Here is a 21,425-nt window from a genome sequence, read left to right as displayed (position 1 = left end):
CTAGAACCTAATAATGCCAGAACAAAGTAAGTGCTGGCCAGATGGATACTTGGATATGACGCTACTAATATGTTAATATAACATTTGCACATAATATGAGTGTATTGATGACTGATTATTCCAGTCCTGGACTCCCGTGATCCTGGTGACTTTAATAGCCTCAGTTTTCACATCTGAAGCATGGGAGAAACAATTCCCACGGGGACAGGGACAGTGCCTATGGGTTTTGCTCAGTGCCTCCGAGTCCTGAGATCAATAGTGTAATTGCTGTGAAACACATAGGCCATGGTGCCGCTGCATAAATAATTGTAATCACTGTGGCCAGTGACAGATAGGATGGTTTTCCAATATCTTATTCTAAAATGCATTTCTCTGCAATTAAATCCACAGGCTTTTGGCAGAATGAGAATCCCATCTAGGCACATAGTATTTTTTTTCCTTGCTAGGCACAGAGGCACTCCAACTCTGGCACCTCCTTCTCCTCTAGGCACTCAGTAAGGCTGAGGTCAAAGGTTACCATCTGAGTTGAGTGTGTCTTTAGGCCCCTCAGCTGAGAGTGGGGGTGAATAAGAGGTGGTAAAAAAAGAGCCTTTGTAGTATCCCAGTCACCCCCTTTCCCTGGATCCTGGGCCCCCAGCTTTCTACATCTGTGCATTCCAGTTCTATCTGGTGATGTCACCCAGGCACAGGAATGTCCTTCTCAGATCCACAACTCAAAGTCAGGGAAGGGTCCTTCCCCACAGTGCCGTCGGGGACAGGTTTTTCTGACTGTGAGCCATTCACATGCCTCACCCCAGGCATCAAGAATTCCTAGAAGCTCATTTGTGACAATTTTAAGCATTTCTTTTTCAGAGTGGCTGCCATTAAAAAAAAAATGGAACACGGAAAAAATATGGAGGCTGTACTTAGGGAGACTTATAGGAACAGCGTAGAAAGAGGAAACATGAAATCACGCGAGACGGCACTGAGTGAGGCTCACTCCAAGAGACTCCATCCACTTGTTACTGGACAGTAACAGATATTATCACCAGGGAATGTGACAGCATTTACCTTTAGATGCATTATTGCCAAGTACAGGTTTGAAGCCAAAAATGTCAACTCAAGACTGGATTCCTCTGGCGTCTTTTGTACTCTGAGCACTGGTGTCAAGAAGCACACAGACAGGAGGAAGGCTGAAAGAATGTGTGAGGAACCCCTGCTGCCATGCACCATGGGAACTCCATGAGCAAGGTGTGCATGGACAGTTGCTGTAGTACACAGAAGGCATGGACCCTGCCTGGCATTCATTGGGATGGTGGAGGGACCTGCCGTTCTCAGTGACACCTGAGTTGGTTCTGCAGTAATGTGGTGTGCATGGATGCTGCTTCTCACCTTGCTTTGTTCTATCATCTATCTATCTATCTATCTATCTATCTATCTATCTATCTATCCGTCCATCTATCTATCATCTATCTATCCATCCATCCATTTATCTAATCTATCATCTATCTATTTGTCTCATCTATCATCTATCTATCTTTCTTTCTTTCTTTCTATCATCTATCTATCTATCTATCTATCTATCATCTATCTATCTGTATGTATCTATATCTACATCTATATCTACAACTATATATCTATATCTGTAACTATCTCATCTGGTTCTGGAGTTTTCAAGTCTCTTAATATCTCAAAGCAACTCTCAGTCTTTCAGCCAGCAGCCAGGTGGCATCACTTGGACCAGTGTGGCTCTCAGTGTGGAGCTATCATGTGGTCCTAAGGCCAAGAGGTTAAAAAAGGGGAGACTCCCAATCTTTGTTTGCATTCTCCCCTTTCCGACTAGCTGATTCTCCATTCCTTTGTCGCAAGTAAACATGGACTGTGTGTGTGTGTGTGTGTGTGTGTGTGTGTTTGCTACACAACAGCACACACATCTGTCCCTACAAGGCAGCCTTCATGCTCCACAGAAAGACTGGTGCCCCAGCAGCTTGATGAGGCTGTGGGGAAAGGACCTGAGCAGAGCTCATCAGTGAGAGCAGATGTCGAGCTAATACACACTTTCTGATGCTCCCTGGGTTATTTATTTCTCAAGGAAATTGCCAAACAGTGCCTAGGGGATGAGCAACAGTTGGTCTCCTGAAGTTTCCCACCAACAGCTGGGAGCAATATAAGATCAGAACCATGTAGGGCTGAGTTCCTGAGGTCTTGGTGTAGGGAGGACTGGTGGTTCTTTTAGGATGATGCGACATTAGAAGAGTTCCCTTAGGAGATAGTCACAGGGTATCTAGAACTCTGGAACCCTTAGGGGTATTTCTCATTATAAATGGAGTGCACACGTTCATTAGTTAATTTAGTCAACACCTATTAAGCAACTGGTGTGTGGTGGCTATTGGGGACCTTGCTGGGAAGCATGCTTCTGCTGTGTTGCTATCCACATCTTTTGGTTTCATCTGCATCTCCATACTAATCAAGCACACTGCATACCAATTAGCTCCAACTCACATGCACGTGTTCTTACGCCTAGTGACCAAGAGTTGTTCATAATCTACACGGTGAAATCTCCACAGTGATCCTAGGATGGACCACTCTGAGCCCTATATTTCATCTGAAGCCACCTGAAAGACCAAATGCATGCTGAGGCAAGATGGTAGGAGTATGACTGGATCCATGACCTGTCCTTAAGCCTGACTCTCAAACATCTGTCCTTGGGACTTTGACCCTCTGGCATGGAAATTAACATGCAGGAAACATAAGAGGAAGACAGGAGATGCTTTGGAGTCAGCCAGAGTACATGGTAGTTTTGTTTGATGGCAAAGATGCCACATTCAGAAAGCACTGGGACTAGGCAGGCATGATTCAAAAGAAAAATCCTAATAGTGCCCTGGGGCCAGTTTCAGAAGGACTGGTGAACTAGACAGGTTGAAGGGGAGTAGAAAGGATATTGAAGAAATATATCTTAGTTAGGATTACTATTGCTTTGATAAAATACCATGACCAAAGCAACTTGGGGATGGAAGGGTTTATTTGGATTACACTTCCACATTTTAGTGCATCATTGAAGGAAGCCAGCACAGGAACGCAAACAGGACAGGAACTCAGGGATAGGAGCTGTGCAGAGTCTATGGAGGGGTGCTGCTGACTGGTTTGCTCACTATGGCGTGCTTGGCCTGATTTCTTATAGAACCCAGGACCACCAGATGGCATCACCTGCGATGGTGGTGCTGGGCCTTCACCCATCCATCACTAATTAAGAAAATGCCCCACAGCTAGATCTTATGGAGGCATTTTCTCAATTGAGGTTCTCTCTTTTCAGAGAGCTCTAGCCTGTGTCAAGCTGACATAAAACCAGCCAGGACATATGGGGAAGGGGCACAGATGAAAGGACTATTTGCAAAAGGCCACTGTGTCTTGGAGAACATGGGCCTGCCTTGCTTTGGATGGTTAACGTTCCACTGTTATTGGGAAAGATGGGGAGGGATGGACCAGGAAGATTCTTGGTTTCAGTGGGGTGCTGCTCTAGGTTGATGGTGGCCATGTGTAAAAGAGGGGCTGAAGGCAGAAAACAATTGGGTACAGATGAGGACAGAAACATCTGCCAAGACACCAAGAAAATGGGGTTTATACCCAGAGACTGGAGGATCCCAACTGACTGGTAAAGTCGGGAGTGTAAAGGAGTCAAGCCTACATGAAACCTTGAAGGCTCTCTTTTCCCATCCAGTTCACACTTGTCAGCTCTGTGCTGTCACCTTCCAGCTTTAGTTAGAATTTCACCATTTCAGATATAGCCACAGCAACAGCAATGCTGCGACAACTTGGGCATGGTACCATTTCCAAGCCATGTCTATTTTCCTGAGCTTCCAGCAAGAGAAGTGTCTTCTGGATCCCTGCAAAGAGTGCTGGGTGCTCCTCATGTACACAGTCCATGAGAATGCCATGGCTTTTCCACATTAGCCCGTTCGTTGTGGTAATTGTGCACATGGCATGTTCTGTGTGTGCACACGGTGCTCATGATCCTGTGTGTGCACATGTGTGTGGACAGAGGTGAAGCGCGAGTGTCCTCAGATGCTACCAGCCTTGCTTTTGAAAATTAGGTCTCACTGGTCGGGAAGTGGCCAAGGAGACTGGATCTACATGCCCTATCTGATCAGAACCAGATTGAAAACAAGTACCACCCTGACCAGCTAATTTTATGTGGGTTCTGGGGATTGAACTCAGGTTTTAGTGTTTGCAAGGTGAACACTTTATTGACTGAGCTATCTCCCCTGTCCTGATAGCTGGTTTTTATTGATACATGATGGTTACCCCTTTATTAAATATTCTACATGCTTGGGGCATTATCTTTCTGACACAATATCAATAGTGATGAAGCTGTTATTATTTCTACTTCTAACTTGAACAAAGCAAGGCTTGGAAAAGCTTTAGTGGGTTGTTCCAGGCCACACAGCCTACAGTGTCAGAGACAGGATTCACAGTGCTTGCCCAGGAGCTTAGCTGCTGTCTGCTGATGTGCCTCACCTCTGGACTCTGACCTTTCATAGAATGGATGGGCGTGGTTCATCTTCCAGGGGACAGAAGGAGCTGGTGCACGTTAGGCACACGGCATGGTACCTGGCTCATGGTAGGTGATGAATTGAGTATCTATCAATTTGTAGTCGTGTTCTGGGAGTGGGAACAATCTGTCCAGCCTCCCATTTAAACAGACAAATGTGAAGAATGGCCAGCAAAAGTTTGTGAGGGAAGACTACTCAGGACAAAAGGTAGCTAGCAACACCAAGCTTTCAAACCTGTAGCTTCATCATATAGGCTCCCAATGCATCTTTGGGACATGTGAAACAAGGGGACAATTTTAAAATATTCTGTATTGGGAATATGTCAGTCTGAGCCTTCTCTGGTCCATGCTTTAATTCAGCCATGCCAACTTTGCTTTTCATTTCTTCAGATTCTGCACCATCTACAGGTGGAGATTTTCTCCTGTGTCACTGCCCATGCGTGTGTGCAGTTCTGAGGCCAAGGTCCCTGGGTTTATTTTTGCTTTGGACAGCGCAGGGCAAGAAGGTCTAATGCCTGCGTAGAAGACACCACTCAGCCCTGTGAATGTATAATAGGGGACCCAATGGGATTGCTTTTGCCGCCAGTGTTTAGTAACGCGGTCGTGGCGTGGGATTCATGCACACACAGTGCCTGTCTAATTAATTGCTGTTTACAGTCTTGCTGTTCCTTTTGTGTTCTCTTTCTCCTGGCTAGAATCAAGAAATCAAAACAAAGAGGCTTCATTGTGCTATTCTGGGGCAACTTAAACTGGCTAAACATGGATGTGAGGTATAAGCCCACTTTCTAAGTCTCAAAACGGAGAGGCAGCCCACAGCTTGTAGTAGATGGAGTTCACATGGGTAGGGAAATAGGGCAGAGTTGCCTACCAAGGCCTGTGGAAGGGCAGCTCCAGAATCATCCTGCCTCTGGGTCTTTCAGCTAGAGCATCCCCTTTCATCGCTGTGAAATAGGGAAACCCTTTGTCATGAAGGTTAATAGAGATATCGATAGGTATTTTTGTTTGTTCATTTATTCGTTTGTTCACTCCCTCATCAAATATCTCAGTGGCTACTCTGTGGATGGCTCAAGGGTTTGCGAGATATACTCCATAAAGGTGTCTTCATTCCAGCAAGGGGGCACACGGTAACTATAATAACTGAGTACATTGTAGAGTAAGTTATAGGATAATAGATGCTATGGGATAAGAAAAAAGAGGGCCAGAGAAAGCAGACAGGAAGTATCAGCAAGGGACCAGGGGTGATTTCAAAAACAAAAGCCCTAGAGAATTCAAGGTGCTACTGAGTGAGATTTTCTCAACAGATTTCTTTGGTTTTAGTTTCATGCATACTGGCAGGAAGTGGGTATATAGGGGGTGAGGGAAGTTTGCTTTGTAGCAGGGATACTTCTAAACTCCCAGAGTCAGATTAGAACTCAAAGTCTAAGTCCACCGCCATAAAAGTTGGCATCTCCTCCCTAGGGATAGAGGAGTAAGAGATTGCCTTCCTAAAGTGTTTAACACCACAGCCAGCCAAAGTAGTCAGGCCTCATCCCAGGTCTGCCTCTGTCTTTGAGCCAACCTATTATATTCTTCCTGGTTCCTTCTCTTCCTTATAGGAGTTGAAAAACCTGTGCTACATCACTTCCCATGGAATTTTACCAGGGAGGCTCCAAAGACTGTTTTTGAACTGAGACTTGCTTCTTCTTTGAAGACAAAGCCTGTGTAGATATGTGGGTGTGTTCAAATACGTGTGCATACGGAGGTGTATATGTGTGTATGTGCATGTGTGGTATATACATATGCATGATGGTTCTGACCACAGTGTCTCATACTGGACATTGTGCATTTGACAAATGGGCACCTATTATGTCTCTGACTCTGGCATTCTGTGGTGTAGTTAGTTTTTCCCCCTTTGTCTGCTTCTGGAGCCTTTATGGCAAGATGTTGGGGCAGAGGCCAGAGTTACATCAGCTAGAGCCTGTGGTGACCAACTGAATAAGTTACCACCTCAGATCTGATGGCTCCAGATGTGTCTTTCTGAGAGAATCAGAGTCCTCTACTGCAACCAAGCACTCAGCCCTTACCAGGGGCCCTCATCACTACTGCCTCGGTGATACGGCCAGGATGGTGAGATAGCCAAACTCATGCATTTGAGACTTCCGAGAGAAAGAGCCAAAGCCTAGGTCCTCCTCCTTAGGTACTTTGCCTATCTCTGCCTGCCCCAGCAAAACTTAACTTTGCAAAGTAACTGCTATGCATTTTACTGCATAGAGCCTTCTTCAGATTCTGGGCACATGGGAGGCCAGACCATAGGGCTAGCCTGACTTAAAAATGGGGTATGCCACCTGCACTACACCCTCTGGAGAAGTACAGTCGGACCAAACCTCCAATCTGGGCTCACAGCAAGCTTGCTCCATGCCTCTGTGTTTGAGATCAATGCTCCACATAGAGACTTAAGAGTGGATGGGACACACCTCCAAGTTTAACCTTCACCTCCTTCCCTTCATCACCAGTTCTGCCTCCATTTCCCTGCCTTCCAGAAAAAAAAGGCAAACAAACTGATTCTCACCTTTTTGTGAGAATCAGCCCGGCAGCCCGGCAGGTATAGCTGTTCATGGGGAAGCTAGAATAGACTATGCAGGGAGGGAGGAAAAGGGGGAGTACAGGGGTGGCCTGAGTCTTCAGAGATGAATGGCACTGTTTGCTCATTAGGGAGATTATTTCAAGCAAGACGGCAGCCAGAATGCTCTAGTGCAAGCATCTGCCTGCTACTGGGAGACGATATTTATTGTTCAATCCTTCAATGGATGTAAATAAACAGCCCGGCCCAGATAATGTTCCAATAAACAAACAAGCAGCTGCCAGGAGCTCCCTGGATAGCTGACCTTTGTGGAGGCCACCCTGCTGATATTTCAATAGCAGTCTGCCTGGCAGCTCAGAGACTCACTTTGCCAGGGATGGAGGTAGGTGCCTTGCTGACTGGTGGATAGGCAGGGGGCCAGAGGCTGAAGGACAGAGGCTGGCTGCCTAGAAAGATTCTGGGCTTGGAGACTAGTTGGCCGGAAGACTGAAGATGGGTAGGGTAGCCGGGTGTGTATGTGTGTCCTTGCTAAGTCACATGGAGGGAGTTGTATATCGCATTCTTGATGCTGTAACGGAGGTTCCTGTATGGGTCAAGAAGGAGTGATGTTCAATTGTTAAGTCCTGGTATGGCCTCTCCAGTTGTCAATACCGAAGTGCATCTGTGTACTTGGTAGTTAGCCCATTACCGTCTAATTGTCTGGCTGCCACCTTCTCCCCAGCAGATGTAGCTGATATAGCTGGAAGCCTCCAGAAACCTGCTCCCACAGCAACTGTTTGACTGGTCCTGTGCCATGAGCAGATGTTATATTTATTTTGACTACCATCCAGGGTATCGGGAGTCCTGCTGTGCAGGAGACATGCCCAGGGTGTGGGGAGAAAGGCAGTAGTATGTACAGTAGAGCCTAGCAAGTGCCAGGCTGGGTTCGAACCAGGGCCTTGCATCTAAGCATCTTGACTTCCTTGGCTTAAAGGATGCTGTACCAAGGGTTGATGCTTACAGCCCCAAACATCGAAAACATGAGGACTATGAAACACACTGTCATATGCTACAGCTCCCTGGGAGATCCTAGTATGTTGTGGTTGGGAAAGACATATGCCTATGGAAACCCCAAGATGATAAATGCCAAGCTAAATTCTTAGCCAAGTTGCTTAGTAACTGTAGGATAAGAGTGTAGGGAAGAGCCCAGTCTCGAGTGGCATCATCCAATATGGCAGCCATTACCCACACAGTGAGCACCCAAAATGTAGATGTCCCAAATAAGGTGTATAATATCTATAAAATATCACTCAGATTTCAATGATTTAGGATCAGAAGAAGTATGTAAAATGTCTCATTGATAATTTTGCAGTTAAATATATGTTAATGTCATCATATTTGGAACATAATGCATTAGATGAATGTTACAATCATTAACTTTACAAGCTTTTTTTTTAAAAAGTGACCACTGATAGAAAGTTTTGGTGGCATAGATAGCCCACATTAGTAGTTTTACATATTTCTCTTGTTTAATGTTGGTCTAGAACATTCCAGGGCTCAGACAGGAAACATTAGGTCTGTTTCATTCATTCCATCCTCATGACAGTGTTGAAGAAAAATGCCCACATACCCCCTCTGATATCATTTTCATATATTTAGTTTTGCCTTCCTGCCAGGCTCTTGTAATTTTATGAAGCCATTAGTACTATCAATTTTACTCCTTTGGTTCAGTCTTTTTAATGACCTAAGAGATTTAGTAACCCATGAAGGCTTTTAGGTTACCTGCTATGTGTTCTGATCCAGAGTCTCATGATCAGATGTGCTGTGTTGAAAGCCCTTTGCCATGCGATCTGTGAGCTACCTGTTACTTGCTATCATTTGAGGCTCTGCTTTACCATCCCTGGTTACACCCCAAACTGTTGTTCAGACTCCCAAGAAAGAACCAGTGGCAGTATTTAAACACCTCTGTGCTCATGGACCTCATTGGTATGAACACTGAACCATTCAGAAGCCAAGCCTCCTGAAAGGCCAGGCTGGGACTACTTTTCCTCTGCAGAAGCTAGCTCAGTCTATATTCTGCCAATATAGGACACAGAATGCATAAACACATCCCTACAAGAGAGAACTCACAGAGAGGAGATATAATTTCCTCATTAATGTTTGCTTCAGAGATTAACATCCTCCAATACCCAAATTTGCATCCATGACCCCCACACAGTTCGTCTCCCTACTTTTTATGCCTTTAAATATAACACCCTTCTTTGTGGATCATTTCCCACAGCTTAGTAACCACAAGTATCATCTGCATTGTATAAAGTAACAAACCTTGTTTGTTTATGCTGACACTCCAAAAGTTTTGGGGTGGCCTTTATACTATGACTGAAGTACAGCCACTGGCCAACAGTCTCCTTTTTTGTCATGGTTTGAGCTGTAGTTGCTGAGCTGGCTATGAGCTCCTAACATCTGAACTGTGTTTCTACCTTTTAAAGCCTATGTGTAGTGGTCAGGAAGATGGCTCTGTGATAGCCCATTAAGTGCTGCCCTGGGGTACTAGGAGTAGAAAATGTCATAATGGGGTCCCCTTTCTTGCTTGTGATGTCTCTTACCTTGATCATGAGTAGCAACTTAGAGACTGTTGTTGGATTGGTAGAGAGTAGTTTTCATTTACTGAATAATTAATCACAGAATGCCACATACCCTGTAGTCTATGAGCAATGCAATAGAGGTGACCTCTGACCTTGAGTCTCACACCTCCTTATAATAGCTCCTCCCTTGCTGTCAGCCCACAAAAGACAGTACCTCTTCCTGTCGTTCTGTCCCCACTGTGAGTTTTTTGTTAGCCACCAAAGCTTAGAATCATCTTTGAAGCTTCCAGCTCCCTTCTCTGGACCATGTCTTTTTTTTTTTTTTTTTTTTTTTTTTTTTTGGGTTTTCGAGACAGGGTTTCTCTGCAGCTTTAGAGCCTGTCCTGGAGCTAGCTCTTATAGACCAGGCTGGTCTCGAACTCACAGAGATCCGCCTGCCTCTGCCTCCCGAGTGCTGGGATTAAAGGCGTGCGCCACCATGTCTTAAAAAAAAAATACTACTAGTAGCAACGCTAGTGTATAGGGAGTTCTCGATTTCTATTTCTTCCATGCAGAAATGTGTCTTTTCCTGCCTCTAAGTCAGTTCTATGTCTTTGGTCAAACTGCCTGAGATCCCATGGAGACTCATTATTTTAAAATACCTTTTCATGTGGAGCCTTGTCAAAGGCTTTTGGAAAAACTAAGTAACTATGAGGCAAATGCTGAGCCAGCACTTGGGAGAGGCCTGGGTTCTAGTCTAGCCGTTGTTTTCCACTGAACTTTGGGCAAGATTCAGATCAGTCCCCATTTCAGTTGCTTCATCAGTAAAATGAGAAAGATTGAGCTGACGGTCAACACCGTAAACATTTTACAACTCTCCGATGGGACAGTGTTACTGAAGAATACTTTGCAAGGTCTAAAGTGAAAATATAAGGGTTCATTATTTTGAAATTTCACACCATTATCGCCACTCATATGCATATTCTTCCCCCAAAGAACGGCGGTAGATAAAGACTGATTCCTTCTGCCACCCCCAGGTAAGTGTGTGCACAGCACAGACTTCTAGGCAGAATGCAAATTTATATTAGCAATAGGAACTGAGGTTAAGTGTTAGGGTTTTGAGGTCCAGTGTGAGGGTTTACTGTGTGTAAACTCATGGGAGCATGGGACAATGAAGCTAGGTCGGGTCGTGCCGTGACTCCGTGTCCATGTTCACTGGATATGGAACCTTGGACAATATTAGCCTTCCATGCATCACCTGCAAGCATGGACAGTATTAATATAGGCGACAGATTTATGAGATGTAAATGCCAGACATGGTCTATTCCATGAAGAGTAATTCCTATTTGTCTAGGTAGAGTCTGGAGAGTTGAAAGCTGATCCATTCTGCCTCATTTCAGGGCTTTCACCAACAGCCAATTTTACAATCAACTTTTGCTCGTGTCTTGTGTTTGGTTCTCTAAGGGAATAGATATATGAATTCTTTTCTTTCTGTAGTTTATAAAGCTGTGATCCGGGCTGTGGTAGGGGAGAGGAGAAGGGGGAGAAATACCTTCCCAGCTGTTCTCCTACTCTGGCAGAATAGGGAGGGTCGAGAAAAAAAAAAAAAAAGCCAGGCCTATGAAAGCTTGCCCCATTGGTGTCTGTAGGATCCTTGGTTAGTCCATATGATGTCTACTACATCTGGCATATCACCCCATCCTAAGGAGCAGGGAAGATAGAGGCAGGTAAAAAGGAGCACTCCCAATGCGCTGAATCTAGCTTCTCATGGGGATCACACCAAGAGCATGGGATGGTTCCTATGGGAGCCTGTATCTGTCAGGAGCCTGAGAGCCGAGAACAGCCAGTGAGTTCAGCATCATTCTGTTCCCACTCCAGGGCTCCTCCTGACTGAGGATGAAGCCTGGGTAGGCCACTGGCCACTGGCCACAACCATCACTTCACCTCCAGGCTGGTTCTGCGTAGATTTCTGTTTCATTTTGGTTGAGAAAGTGCCTGGCCAATGTGCCCACTGATGGCTCAGCTCTGGGTTCAGAAATGGAGGGTGGGGGTGCCTCTCAGACACTACCTCAAAGACATTTCTACCTCAAAGCTGAGTATCTCTCTTCGGGCTGGTTTTCCGGTTGTTGTTGTTTTCATGAGCATAATGGGAAATCAGCAAAGAGGAGTCTCAATTACATTTATTTGTTCATTTGAAAATAAATAGCGGTCAAGGGATCAAACTCAGAACCACAAAATTAACTAGTATCTGAGTTCAGTGAACTTGGCAGAAATAAGGCATTCTGGTGTATCAGTTGTCACCAGCTGTGCTGTCCCCTTCCATCATTTAATTCCTCTGAGTAACTCTTTTATTCTCCGTGATCTCTTAAGAGCTGAAAATTATAAGGTAACAATTAAAATGACTGCATAATGGTGGCGCTTGGACCGCAATGTGTTCTTTAGTTTTGTTGGTGGAATCGCTGAAGCCCCCCCCCCAGAGACGCCTCGCAGAGCCTTGTATCAGCAGCAGATCACCAAGTCCTCCAGTCCATAGACTCTCTCTTTGCCACTTCCTCAGCAGTACTTGTCCCCGCTTACATAGATGGTGCTATCCTCATGGGGTGGGAAGCCTGTTGAATCGATGGCTTGCATTTCAGGAAAGTCAGGAGAGACTCGAGCCAGAGGCCAGATTGAGGCCACTGTGTTATGTTGGGAAGGCCCAAGTCTTTCTAGGTTTGTTCTCAATACGCAGTATACATGGAGGGGGACATCTCTTCTGGTGGTTTCCACATTGTCTAAACATTTCTAAGAAGGGCCTGCCGATGGCCCAGGGATTGTGTAGTCATCTAAGCGTTCTTAAAAGACCTGAGGAGGATGGCTTCATGCCCAAGGCATGTTTTTCCTTCCTGAGACCATGAATAGAACCCCACAATGAGCTGTTTCAGGACCCACCATCTATTTTAAAACCTGAAGTATAAGCTACTAGTTTCTATGGATCAAAGGAGATCAGAGACGTGGAGTTTCGGGGATCGACTCGAGACTCTTGCGAAGCAGAGCAGTGATATCTGGGTAGAAGTCTCAGTGACTAAACCCACATTCATATATTAAAAATACTTCCGCTAACAAATGTTAGCCTTTCTTCTTGTTTTGCTTATGTGGGATAATTCCCTGACCTGAAACTGCCTCAGTACCCAAGCCTGGATCCTTTATTCGGATACCAGTCTCGTACTCATCTCTAAAGACTAGTACCACCTCGTTAACTGCTCCTAAAGCATAGAAGAACAGAGACAAAACAGAGTTCTTTTCAAAGCTCAGGTTGTCTGTTTCCCTCCTTCCTCCATTTGAGCTTCCATTATTAGGTCACGGTTGGCTTCTGTCACTTATGTCTTTGATTTTGGACTCTGAGATCTGCAGAGACAGAGCTCCCTGCCTCTCCCCTGACCATTGGGAGTGTCTCAAGGCTAAAGTTGGGTTGTAAGCAATGTGAAATCCAAGGTCATTGTAATGGTTTGAATGAGAAGTCCCCCGTAGTCTTGGACATTTACAAACCTGATTTTCATTTGGTGATGTTATTTGGAGACACTTAGGAGGTGTGCCTCTGTCGGAGGAGGTGTGTCATAGGAGGTGGTCTTTGAGAGCAAAAACTTCACCCACTGCCCTGTCTGCTTCATGCTTGTGGTTCAAGATATGAGCCTTTGGCTTCCTGCTGCCATGTCTTCCAGCTAATGCTGTACTTCCCTGCCATCACAGATTTGTCTTTTTCTGTAACCATGAGCCCAGATAAGCGGATCCTTATGCAAGTTGCCTTGGTCATGGTGTTTTATCATGGTAATAGAAATGTAGCTAAGACATTCACCTCACCTTTCGTCTCCTTTTCTCTGCAGATCCGGGTGGATGGGCCCAAGGGCAATGCCCTCCAGTATGAGACTGTGCAGGTAGTGGACCCAGGCCCCGTCCTCCGGGACATGGCCTTTTCCAAGGACCATGAGCAACTCTACATCATGTCAGAAAGGCAGGTAAGGCTGTTGAGCTCTGCTCGACATTTGTCTCGTAACGAAACGCTAGCCCGTGGCTCCATAGAAATCTCCAGGAGGCCAGCTGCAGAGAGGTGATTTGATTTATTTGGCTCAGTGTGTTTCCTTTCAGTCATGCTGCCTGGGGACTAGGGCTGGGTCTGCTCTAACAGGAGTGGAACATTTGAAATAGGAAAATATCCACGGATCTAGAACAAATCCACTGGCTTCGAAATGATGGGGTGGCTAGGCTCAAAACCAACATTTACTACCTTAAAGGAAAACCTTTTAAGTTAGAATCGCAAGTTCTAGGTCAGATTTCCCTACGCAACAGATAACTGCCTGTCAAAGTCACCTTTCTGGTCCCAAGAGGTTTGTGTGATGGCAAAGACATTACTGTCAGAAGCCGAGGTAAGTGAGCATCACAGAAGAGCCAGATAGATGAAGGTTTGGAGAACAGACAGTGCCGTGAAATGAGATGATACACTGTGTGCCCTGAGCGCTCCTGTGTACCTACAACCCTGTGGGACCTCTAGAACAACACATGAAAGCCATTCCATGGACAGATAGGGCATAGGGGTGATTGTGGCTGAAACTAGTAGGACTTTGCAATGTTAGATTTGGTTCTGGAGTTTAACCAAGTGCTAAGTAAGTTGATCAGGGGTCCTAAATGCAGATCAGGGACAGTGTCATATAATTAAAGGTGTTTCCTATAGTCCTCTTCCTCATTGCCCAGAGTGTTACTTTCCACAATATATCTCGGAACCCCAACTGTGGGTAGGCACTGCTGTACCTCTGCCTCATTATTTCTAGGGGGTCATATTGGAAGCTGTCCATCTAGTTCATGAATATGGATGCCTTAGCGCTGAGTGACAGACGGCCGTGGGCCATGAGGGACAGCTCTCTCTCTTATTCCTCTTCATCAGTGCGCCTGAACTCTCTGGAGGACCTTGCTGACAGAGTCTAGATTGTTCTGTCTGTCCCGACACCACAGAGTGAGGGAGATGAACTCCACATTATGCCGCCCACAGTACTTGTGTATTATGTCCTGCAAGGCTACAGTAGCCCCAACCCTCTTTAGGAGCTTGATGACTTCTTCTCTCAGTGGGGGTCTCTGGATCTGCCAGCTTCAGCAATACAGGGATTCATTGTGGTGCCCTTCGGAGGCCACCACGGCTTGGGGATGGTGAAATATTTTGGATGCAACTGGGATGGAATGAGCAGCTGGTTATGGATCCATCCCCAATCTGCATTTTTTGCTTTTCTTAGTGTGATGCCCCCACTCCCTCACTCTTTGCCTAATTTATACGGCGATAGGAGATGGAGAGGGCTTTCTTTGATGGAAACTGAATTCTTTAAGAAGGCCCAGGACCTGACTATGACAGAGAAACATTTCAACATGCCTGGCCTGATCTGAAATCCACAATTCAAACCTGGACTTAAACCATGAAAGGACCTTGGAAGACATAAAAGCTAAACTGCTAGTGTAAATGATCCAGCCCCTCTGAGGAGCGCTGACCGTGTGTATGCTTCTGCCTTTGAAGAGCCCAGCTGAAGACTTACTCGGCTTTGTTCTCATCCAGCGCTGCCTCCTCTAGAGTGTTCCCTCTCCACTCAGGTTTGCTGATGAGACAAGCTGGGCACCTGATTGTGGCATACTGGTCGGGAAAGTAAGACAGGAGTGAGAAGGCCAGATGTTCGTCCATTTTGGAGTTGCTCTTCACAGATACCCAAAATCAAAACCAGAGGTCCCATTGCCTGGGTCAGCACTAGTGTCCGACGGGTTGGCAGGTTCATTGTGTAGTACGGTGGCTAAGGGCGCAGGTCCCACAATTTCTGAGTACGTTAGTTGCTTATCATTGCTCTGACCAAACACCTGACAGGAGTAGCTTAAAGGTGAGTTTATAAACGTGGTGCAAGGGATACAGTACATTACGGCAGAGAAGACCTTAGAGGGTCAGTGGAACTTGAGCGGCTTGCTCATATTGGAGTAGCAAACAGGAGGCCCAGAACTCAGGCTAGATATGAGAGTTAGAATCAAAGACCTGATTCTAGTCATCTGTGTCCACTGGCTTAGCCCCGTGTTCCAAAGAACCCATAACCTCTCCAACATGTGCCACCATTTGAGGATCACGTGTTCAAACACATGAGCCTGTGGGCACAATTGCCACACTCAAACTTGTGACATTGGAGCATCAGCCTGACTCTCCCGTTTGCTAAACGATGAGTGTCATGTAAGTTCTGGAGCTCAGAAAGGACCAGCATCCTCTACTGTTATCCAACAGCCATGTGCCAAACGTAAGTGAGGTGACACTTAGGATCACGCTCAGCTATGAGGTCAATCCCTTGAATTTCAGGCAGAGCCATCCTTAACTGAAGGCTGACCTTAGACATACCGTTTGAGTTCCCTGTTCTGATTTTCTTTCTCTGTTACTGTGATAAAACACTGGCGTGAAACAACTTTGGGGAGGAGAGGATTCTTCTCCACCATTGTTGGAAAGGTGGAGTTCCACCATTGCTGGAAGCCAAGGCAGGGACTCAAGGCATGAAGTGCGGCCCAAGAAACCATGCAGATTTATGCTGCCTAACTCGTCTGCTTTCTGTGCTGTGCTCAGCTTGCATTCTTAGCCATCTCAAACCATCTGACTTCTGACTGAATAGGGGTGACACTTGCCCAGAGTGGGCTAGAAGGCCTCATACATACAACCATTTAACCAAAACTTTTCCTCGGGAAGATGGCATGCGGCCAATTCTAATTGAAACAGTTCCTCAATTGGGTCCCTGTTTTGTGTTCAAGCTGACAAAGTAACTGGCAACATTTCCATGTCCTTGGCTTTATCGATGCTGAACCTAAGGCGTAACAGTTGATGAAGTACTTCACTGTGTAGAGACTTGAATGAGTCCATCCTGGAGTGAGTTGTCAGGCAGTGAACATGTGCTAGTCTGTTCAGATTACTAAATATGCCTGAATGACCTAACCTAATGACATAAAATACCAAGGAAGATAGTCCTGGGGATCCATGTTTTTTTTTTCTATAAAGCCTCCACAATGTGTAGGTGAGGGTCATGCACCATATGGACTCTCTTGCATCATCCAGCTCTACTTATCTTGATATAAGTCACCATTGATTAGCACAGAAGCAAACAGGTGTGTCTGTGCACAGTGTCACCCCATTCATAGAAACGAGTTGCAGGCAATAGTTTTACAAAATTCCTAAGTGGAAATATGTTGAACGATTCCCCTAGCATGGTACCTCGGTAGAGCTATTGTTGGAAGAGCGCTCAGAGAAATTTAGGAAACGAAGTCTTCGTCGTGAGCTCAAAGCTGAGAAAAACTATCTGTCTTTTGGATTGTTGCATCTACGTTTCCTCAGCATCCTGGAATTCATGTTACTTCTGTAGTTTCTGCTTCTTGATTCCTACCCTGGTCCCTCCCTCCTCTTTCCTTCGTCTCCTTAATATTATATTATTACTTAATGATGATAGTCAGTCTCATCTTATCTGGTGCTCTCCACCCAGCCCTTCTCACACAGCTGCTTGCCTTTTTAGGCATCTTCCAATACATACCTTCCATATGCTTTCAACTGAACATCCCCAAGGCCAAGATTCGTCATCTTCCTCCCTAGCGTTCCTCACCCTGTCATAATCCCTATCTAGTTCATCGCCTAGCAAGTCATCCAACTACACACCTTATACCACCTTTGACTGTCTTTTAACCCATGACTCTACATTCCAACATATCAGAAAACTTTATTGGTTCTAAAATATTTTCAAAATATAATTTTCCATGTCACTGCCACCTACAACCCTGGATCAAGTCTTATATTTCAATGGACCCCCGTCTACTTTCTCTGTAACACACGTGTTTCCCGGCCTTTGTTTCAAGGCATACAATCCAATTTCTTAAGTTTTAATAGAACACGCTGTCATGGTCTGTACCAGGAAGTCCTTCAGCCCCGATGAGAACCCAGAAGGCCTGTGTATACCTTTTATTCATTCGTTGCTGGTGTTTATTTGTTATTTATTTATGAGGAAGGGTATGTGTATCCCACCTGGAGCTTGAACTTGCTATGTAGCTAAAGATGACCTGGAACATCTGATCCCCCTGCCTCTATTTCCCAAATGCTGGAGTTGTAAGCGTGCGACTGTTCTAGTTTCATTCCTGTTGCTGGGGAAAAATACTCAGACAAAAACCACTTAGGGAAAAGGGGGTTTGTTTGATTTACAATTTCAGGTTCTAGTCCATTATGTGGGGAGGGTCACAGAGGCAGGAGCTTCAAGTCGCCTAGTGCCATATTATACTGCGGTAGAGGCCAGAGATAGATAAATAAACACATGCTTGCTTGACTGCTTGTCGGAATCTTAATGGCTCCATTGCTTACAAAGCTTAGGACCTTCTGAGTAATGAATAGTTCTGCCCACAGTGGGCTGCATCTACCTACATCAATTAAGGCAGTCAAGATAATCCCCCACAGACATTCCCATAGGCCAACACAATGTAGACAGACCCTCCCTGAGAATCTTTTCCCAGGTCATCCTTGATTTTCTTAAGTTGACAGTTAAAGGCAACCCTCACAGCTACCATTCCTGGTAGGACTTTGTATGTTGTATGTTCTAGAAATAGCTACCCTTATCAACCCCTGTCTCACTCTGCTCTCCATACCAGCTCTGCAAGATTCAGGGCAGGATATATCCAGAGAAAGATATACCCCAGGTGACAGCCGCTGCTATGACAGGAATTCTCCTGCCTTGAGGTCTTTGCTCTGATGATTCTCATGCCTGAAGTTGTCTCCAGACAGCTGCAAGTTGACATTCTTCCAAGCCTTTGTCCAGGAAGTTCTCCTGAGCTCCCCAGATAAACTCCAACCCACTGTCCACCAGATCAGGAACTACCAACCCCCTACATTCCTCTAATTCTATCCAAGAAACTTAGTCCCTCGTGTTTACTTCCCATGCCTGTTGGGCCTGTGATTGACGTACGTATCTTTCTTGTTTAGAGTGTAAGCACCACGAGAATAGACATGTTGCTAGGTTTCATCTTTTTAGTTCTTGTATGACTGCAGTGCTCATTCTCATGCATTTGCCAACCTCATGAGACAGCCTGAGGAAGTTTCTCCCCTTTGAAAGTATAGAGAGAGGCTCAGACCGCAGCATTCGTTTTTGAATGTATGCAGCATGAGAGTAGAAATGATGAGATGTTTTATCTTTTCAGTTCATGTATGTGTCTAGCTCCCCAAAACAGTATCTTACATATAAGAATGCAATATATGTGTTAATTGGGTAAAAGAATGAACCAAACAGCTTCAGAAGTCTATGGCCTTGAGTTTTCTTGTCTCAGTTATGTTGCTCTGGGACACTAAAATCCTGGCTATAAATACCTCAGGGTCTACATTTCCTAACCCCATGAGCCAGGCAGACTACTCCTAAACCCAGTGCAATGGCTGTCTGAATCCCAGCCACTCAGAATGAAGGACCTGTGTCCAAGGGAGCTAATGGAGAACCTGTGCCAGAGGAGCTGGAAGTGGAGGTGCCAGCGTGCTCCACCACATCTGTTTAGAGACACCCTTCCAAGCCTCATTTGGAGCTTTTTGTAATTGCAGCAAGGCAGCAGCGTAAAGGAACTTTTGGTTCCTGGTGCTGTGTCTAATGCAAGATGCTGTGTCTTATGCAAGAGCCAGAGGAGGCAGCCTGGTGAGCAGTGGAGACAGGACAGAGTCTGGAGTTTGTGAGCAAGCTTGGCTGAGTTCTCCTACCACCAAGGTTTTCTGGTCCTCATGACATAACAATCGACCTGTAGACTTGGGCCCCTCACTCCTTGCTGTGACCCTGCCCAAGGTTCATTTTGTGACCCCTTTCCTCTGCTTCCCTGTGCCAGCCTACACTGTATCCCTGAACCTTACAGAAGGTGTGGGATCTTTGCTGTCTCTGCATGCCCCACTAGGCATCCTTGGCTTTTCCTTCTTGTGCTGCTGACTACCCATCTAAAGCTGAGTCCCTATCAACACCAACATCATGGCTCCTTCCCATCATTCTAGTTCCTTCCATGCACTACCGGCCTCTGAATATTACCTATTGACTTACATTTTTTTCTTCTCTGTACATTGGCATGGGAATCCCCAGAGGGTAGGACCTTGTCTCTCTTCTGTGTCTGGAACCACGGGAGAGCTGTTCAGCAGTTCCAGGATGTCCCTGCTGGGCCTGAGAAATTTTTTTTGGTCATTTATGAGAGACCAATGCAACAGTGGATGCTTTCTTTTCTAAATGGTGCCCATCCTCAATTTCCCCAGGATCCTTTTGTGATGTTAGCCTCTGCTGTCTCCATCTCATGTATAATACATTGTATTCCACACCAAGGATATATTGTATTCTCACTGTTGTTTGAAGCTCCCCCCCCCCACCATTCTAGACAACATCTCACCATGGGCCAGCTCTCAGTGTGAGGCAGGATAGTACGAAGCTGGTGGTGAAGAAATCTCATGGCAACAGAGGAAGAGAACGAGGTGGGTGGTGATCGTACCTGTAGAAGACACCTGCATATCATAGGCACCTGTGCTCTTTCCTGGCCTCTTGTAACTCCGGCTAAGTTACTAGCCTCCCCAGTCACTTATTCATCTGGTACTCAGCAATGATTTACTGAGCACCTGCTGCGAACCAAGCTCCCTCTAGATCTTACGAACTCTGTGCGTCAAGGTGCCAAAGTCGTCTTCTTTGGGCAGAATACTTTCTGGGAAACCGAAGGGATGAGTGAATGGCTTCTGTCAGGTAATAGTGAGCACAGCAGAGAACTGAACTGATTTGAGAGTGAAGCAATGTCTCAGAGAGCGACCAGAACATTTGCTCTTTTGAAAGACAATCCCCAGGGAACTGTTCCTGGGGAAGGACCTTCTGAGCCGAAGGCAGTATACAATGACTCTCTGCCGTGGCAGGAGGGTGACCAGTCATGGGAAGAGCCATCCAGGCAGGGAGGAACACAGCAAGCTCCGAGGTCCTGAGAACCTAGAAGGGTTGCAGTGAGCGTGGCGGGCGGGTGGGGAGGCCATGGCAGAGAGGAAGCGGTGCATTTGGGACACACAGGAACTCGCTGGCCAACTTTACAATGGGATGTAATCATCAGGACCCATCTGTACATTCAGTGAGGATTAAATGAGCTACATCGAGGAAAACGCTGGTCTTGACATCTGGTAGCCAGACAGCAGTGAGCAAAAAATGGGTTGCCTTGTTTTGATTGTTTGCAAATTGTTGCTTGTTCAGAAGCCAGGACCTGGTTTCTGTTCTCTCACTCAGTGGGCTCCTGTCTCTCCACTCAGCCACCACTGCTTCCTTTAGAGTGGGTGAAGTGCTCACTGCCAGGTTGTCAATGACATTTCGCCACTGTATTCCTGACTCTTTCTGCGTCGTTTCTGGCTCTCTCATATTCCCTTTTATTCTCCAGAGTTCTAACATCACTCTGTTGCGTTGTGTTTATACGTGCAAGAGCATGGGCACACACCTTGTTACTGTCTATCTCTGTCAGCTTCCTCCTTGCTGTGTGCATTACATGTGCATGTGTGTGGTATATGTCTACTGGACCTCCATAAACGTGGAGGGAATATCTACACCATTAGGGAATTACCATGTGATTAAAAAAAAATCTGCCCAAGATGATGGGAGGGACTTGCGAGGGAAATGTCATCAAGCCAAATCAAAGAGGAGATGAGGTGGCTGAGCCAGGAATCCTGGGTTCCTAGAATAACTCCAACAGGAGTAGAAGCATCTTCCACTAGTCAATGCAGGCTCTACTTTTAGAGGCCCCAGAAAGAGAG

At 45.8% G+C, this 21,425-nt stretch overlaps 1 protein-coding gene across 1 annotated transcript in view; it reads left to right on the top strand.

The window, feature by feature from the left end:
- Plxna4 (plexin A4) overlaps positions 1-21,425 on the top strand; it is a 446,194-nt gene that overhangs the window by 264,626 nt on the left and 160,143 nt on the right. Inside the window, exon 4 of the mRNA XM_038319125.1 lies at positions 13,495-13,626. Within this exon, the coding sequence (XP_038175053.1) occupies positions 13,495-13,626 (132 nt within the window). The remainder of the gene's footprint in view (positions 1-13,494; positions 13,627-21,425) is intronic.

Source organism: Arvicola amphibius, chromosome 2 (genome assembly GCF_903992535.2).
Source record: "Arvicola amphibius chromosome 2, mArvAmp1.2, whole genome shotgun sequence".
In the NCBI taxonomy this organism is placed as follows: Eukaryota; Metazoa; Chordata; class Mammalia; order Rodentia; family Cricetidae; genus Arvicola; species Arvicola amphibius.
This window is presented reverse-complemented; position numbering and strand designations above follow the sequence as displayed.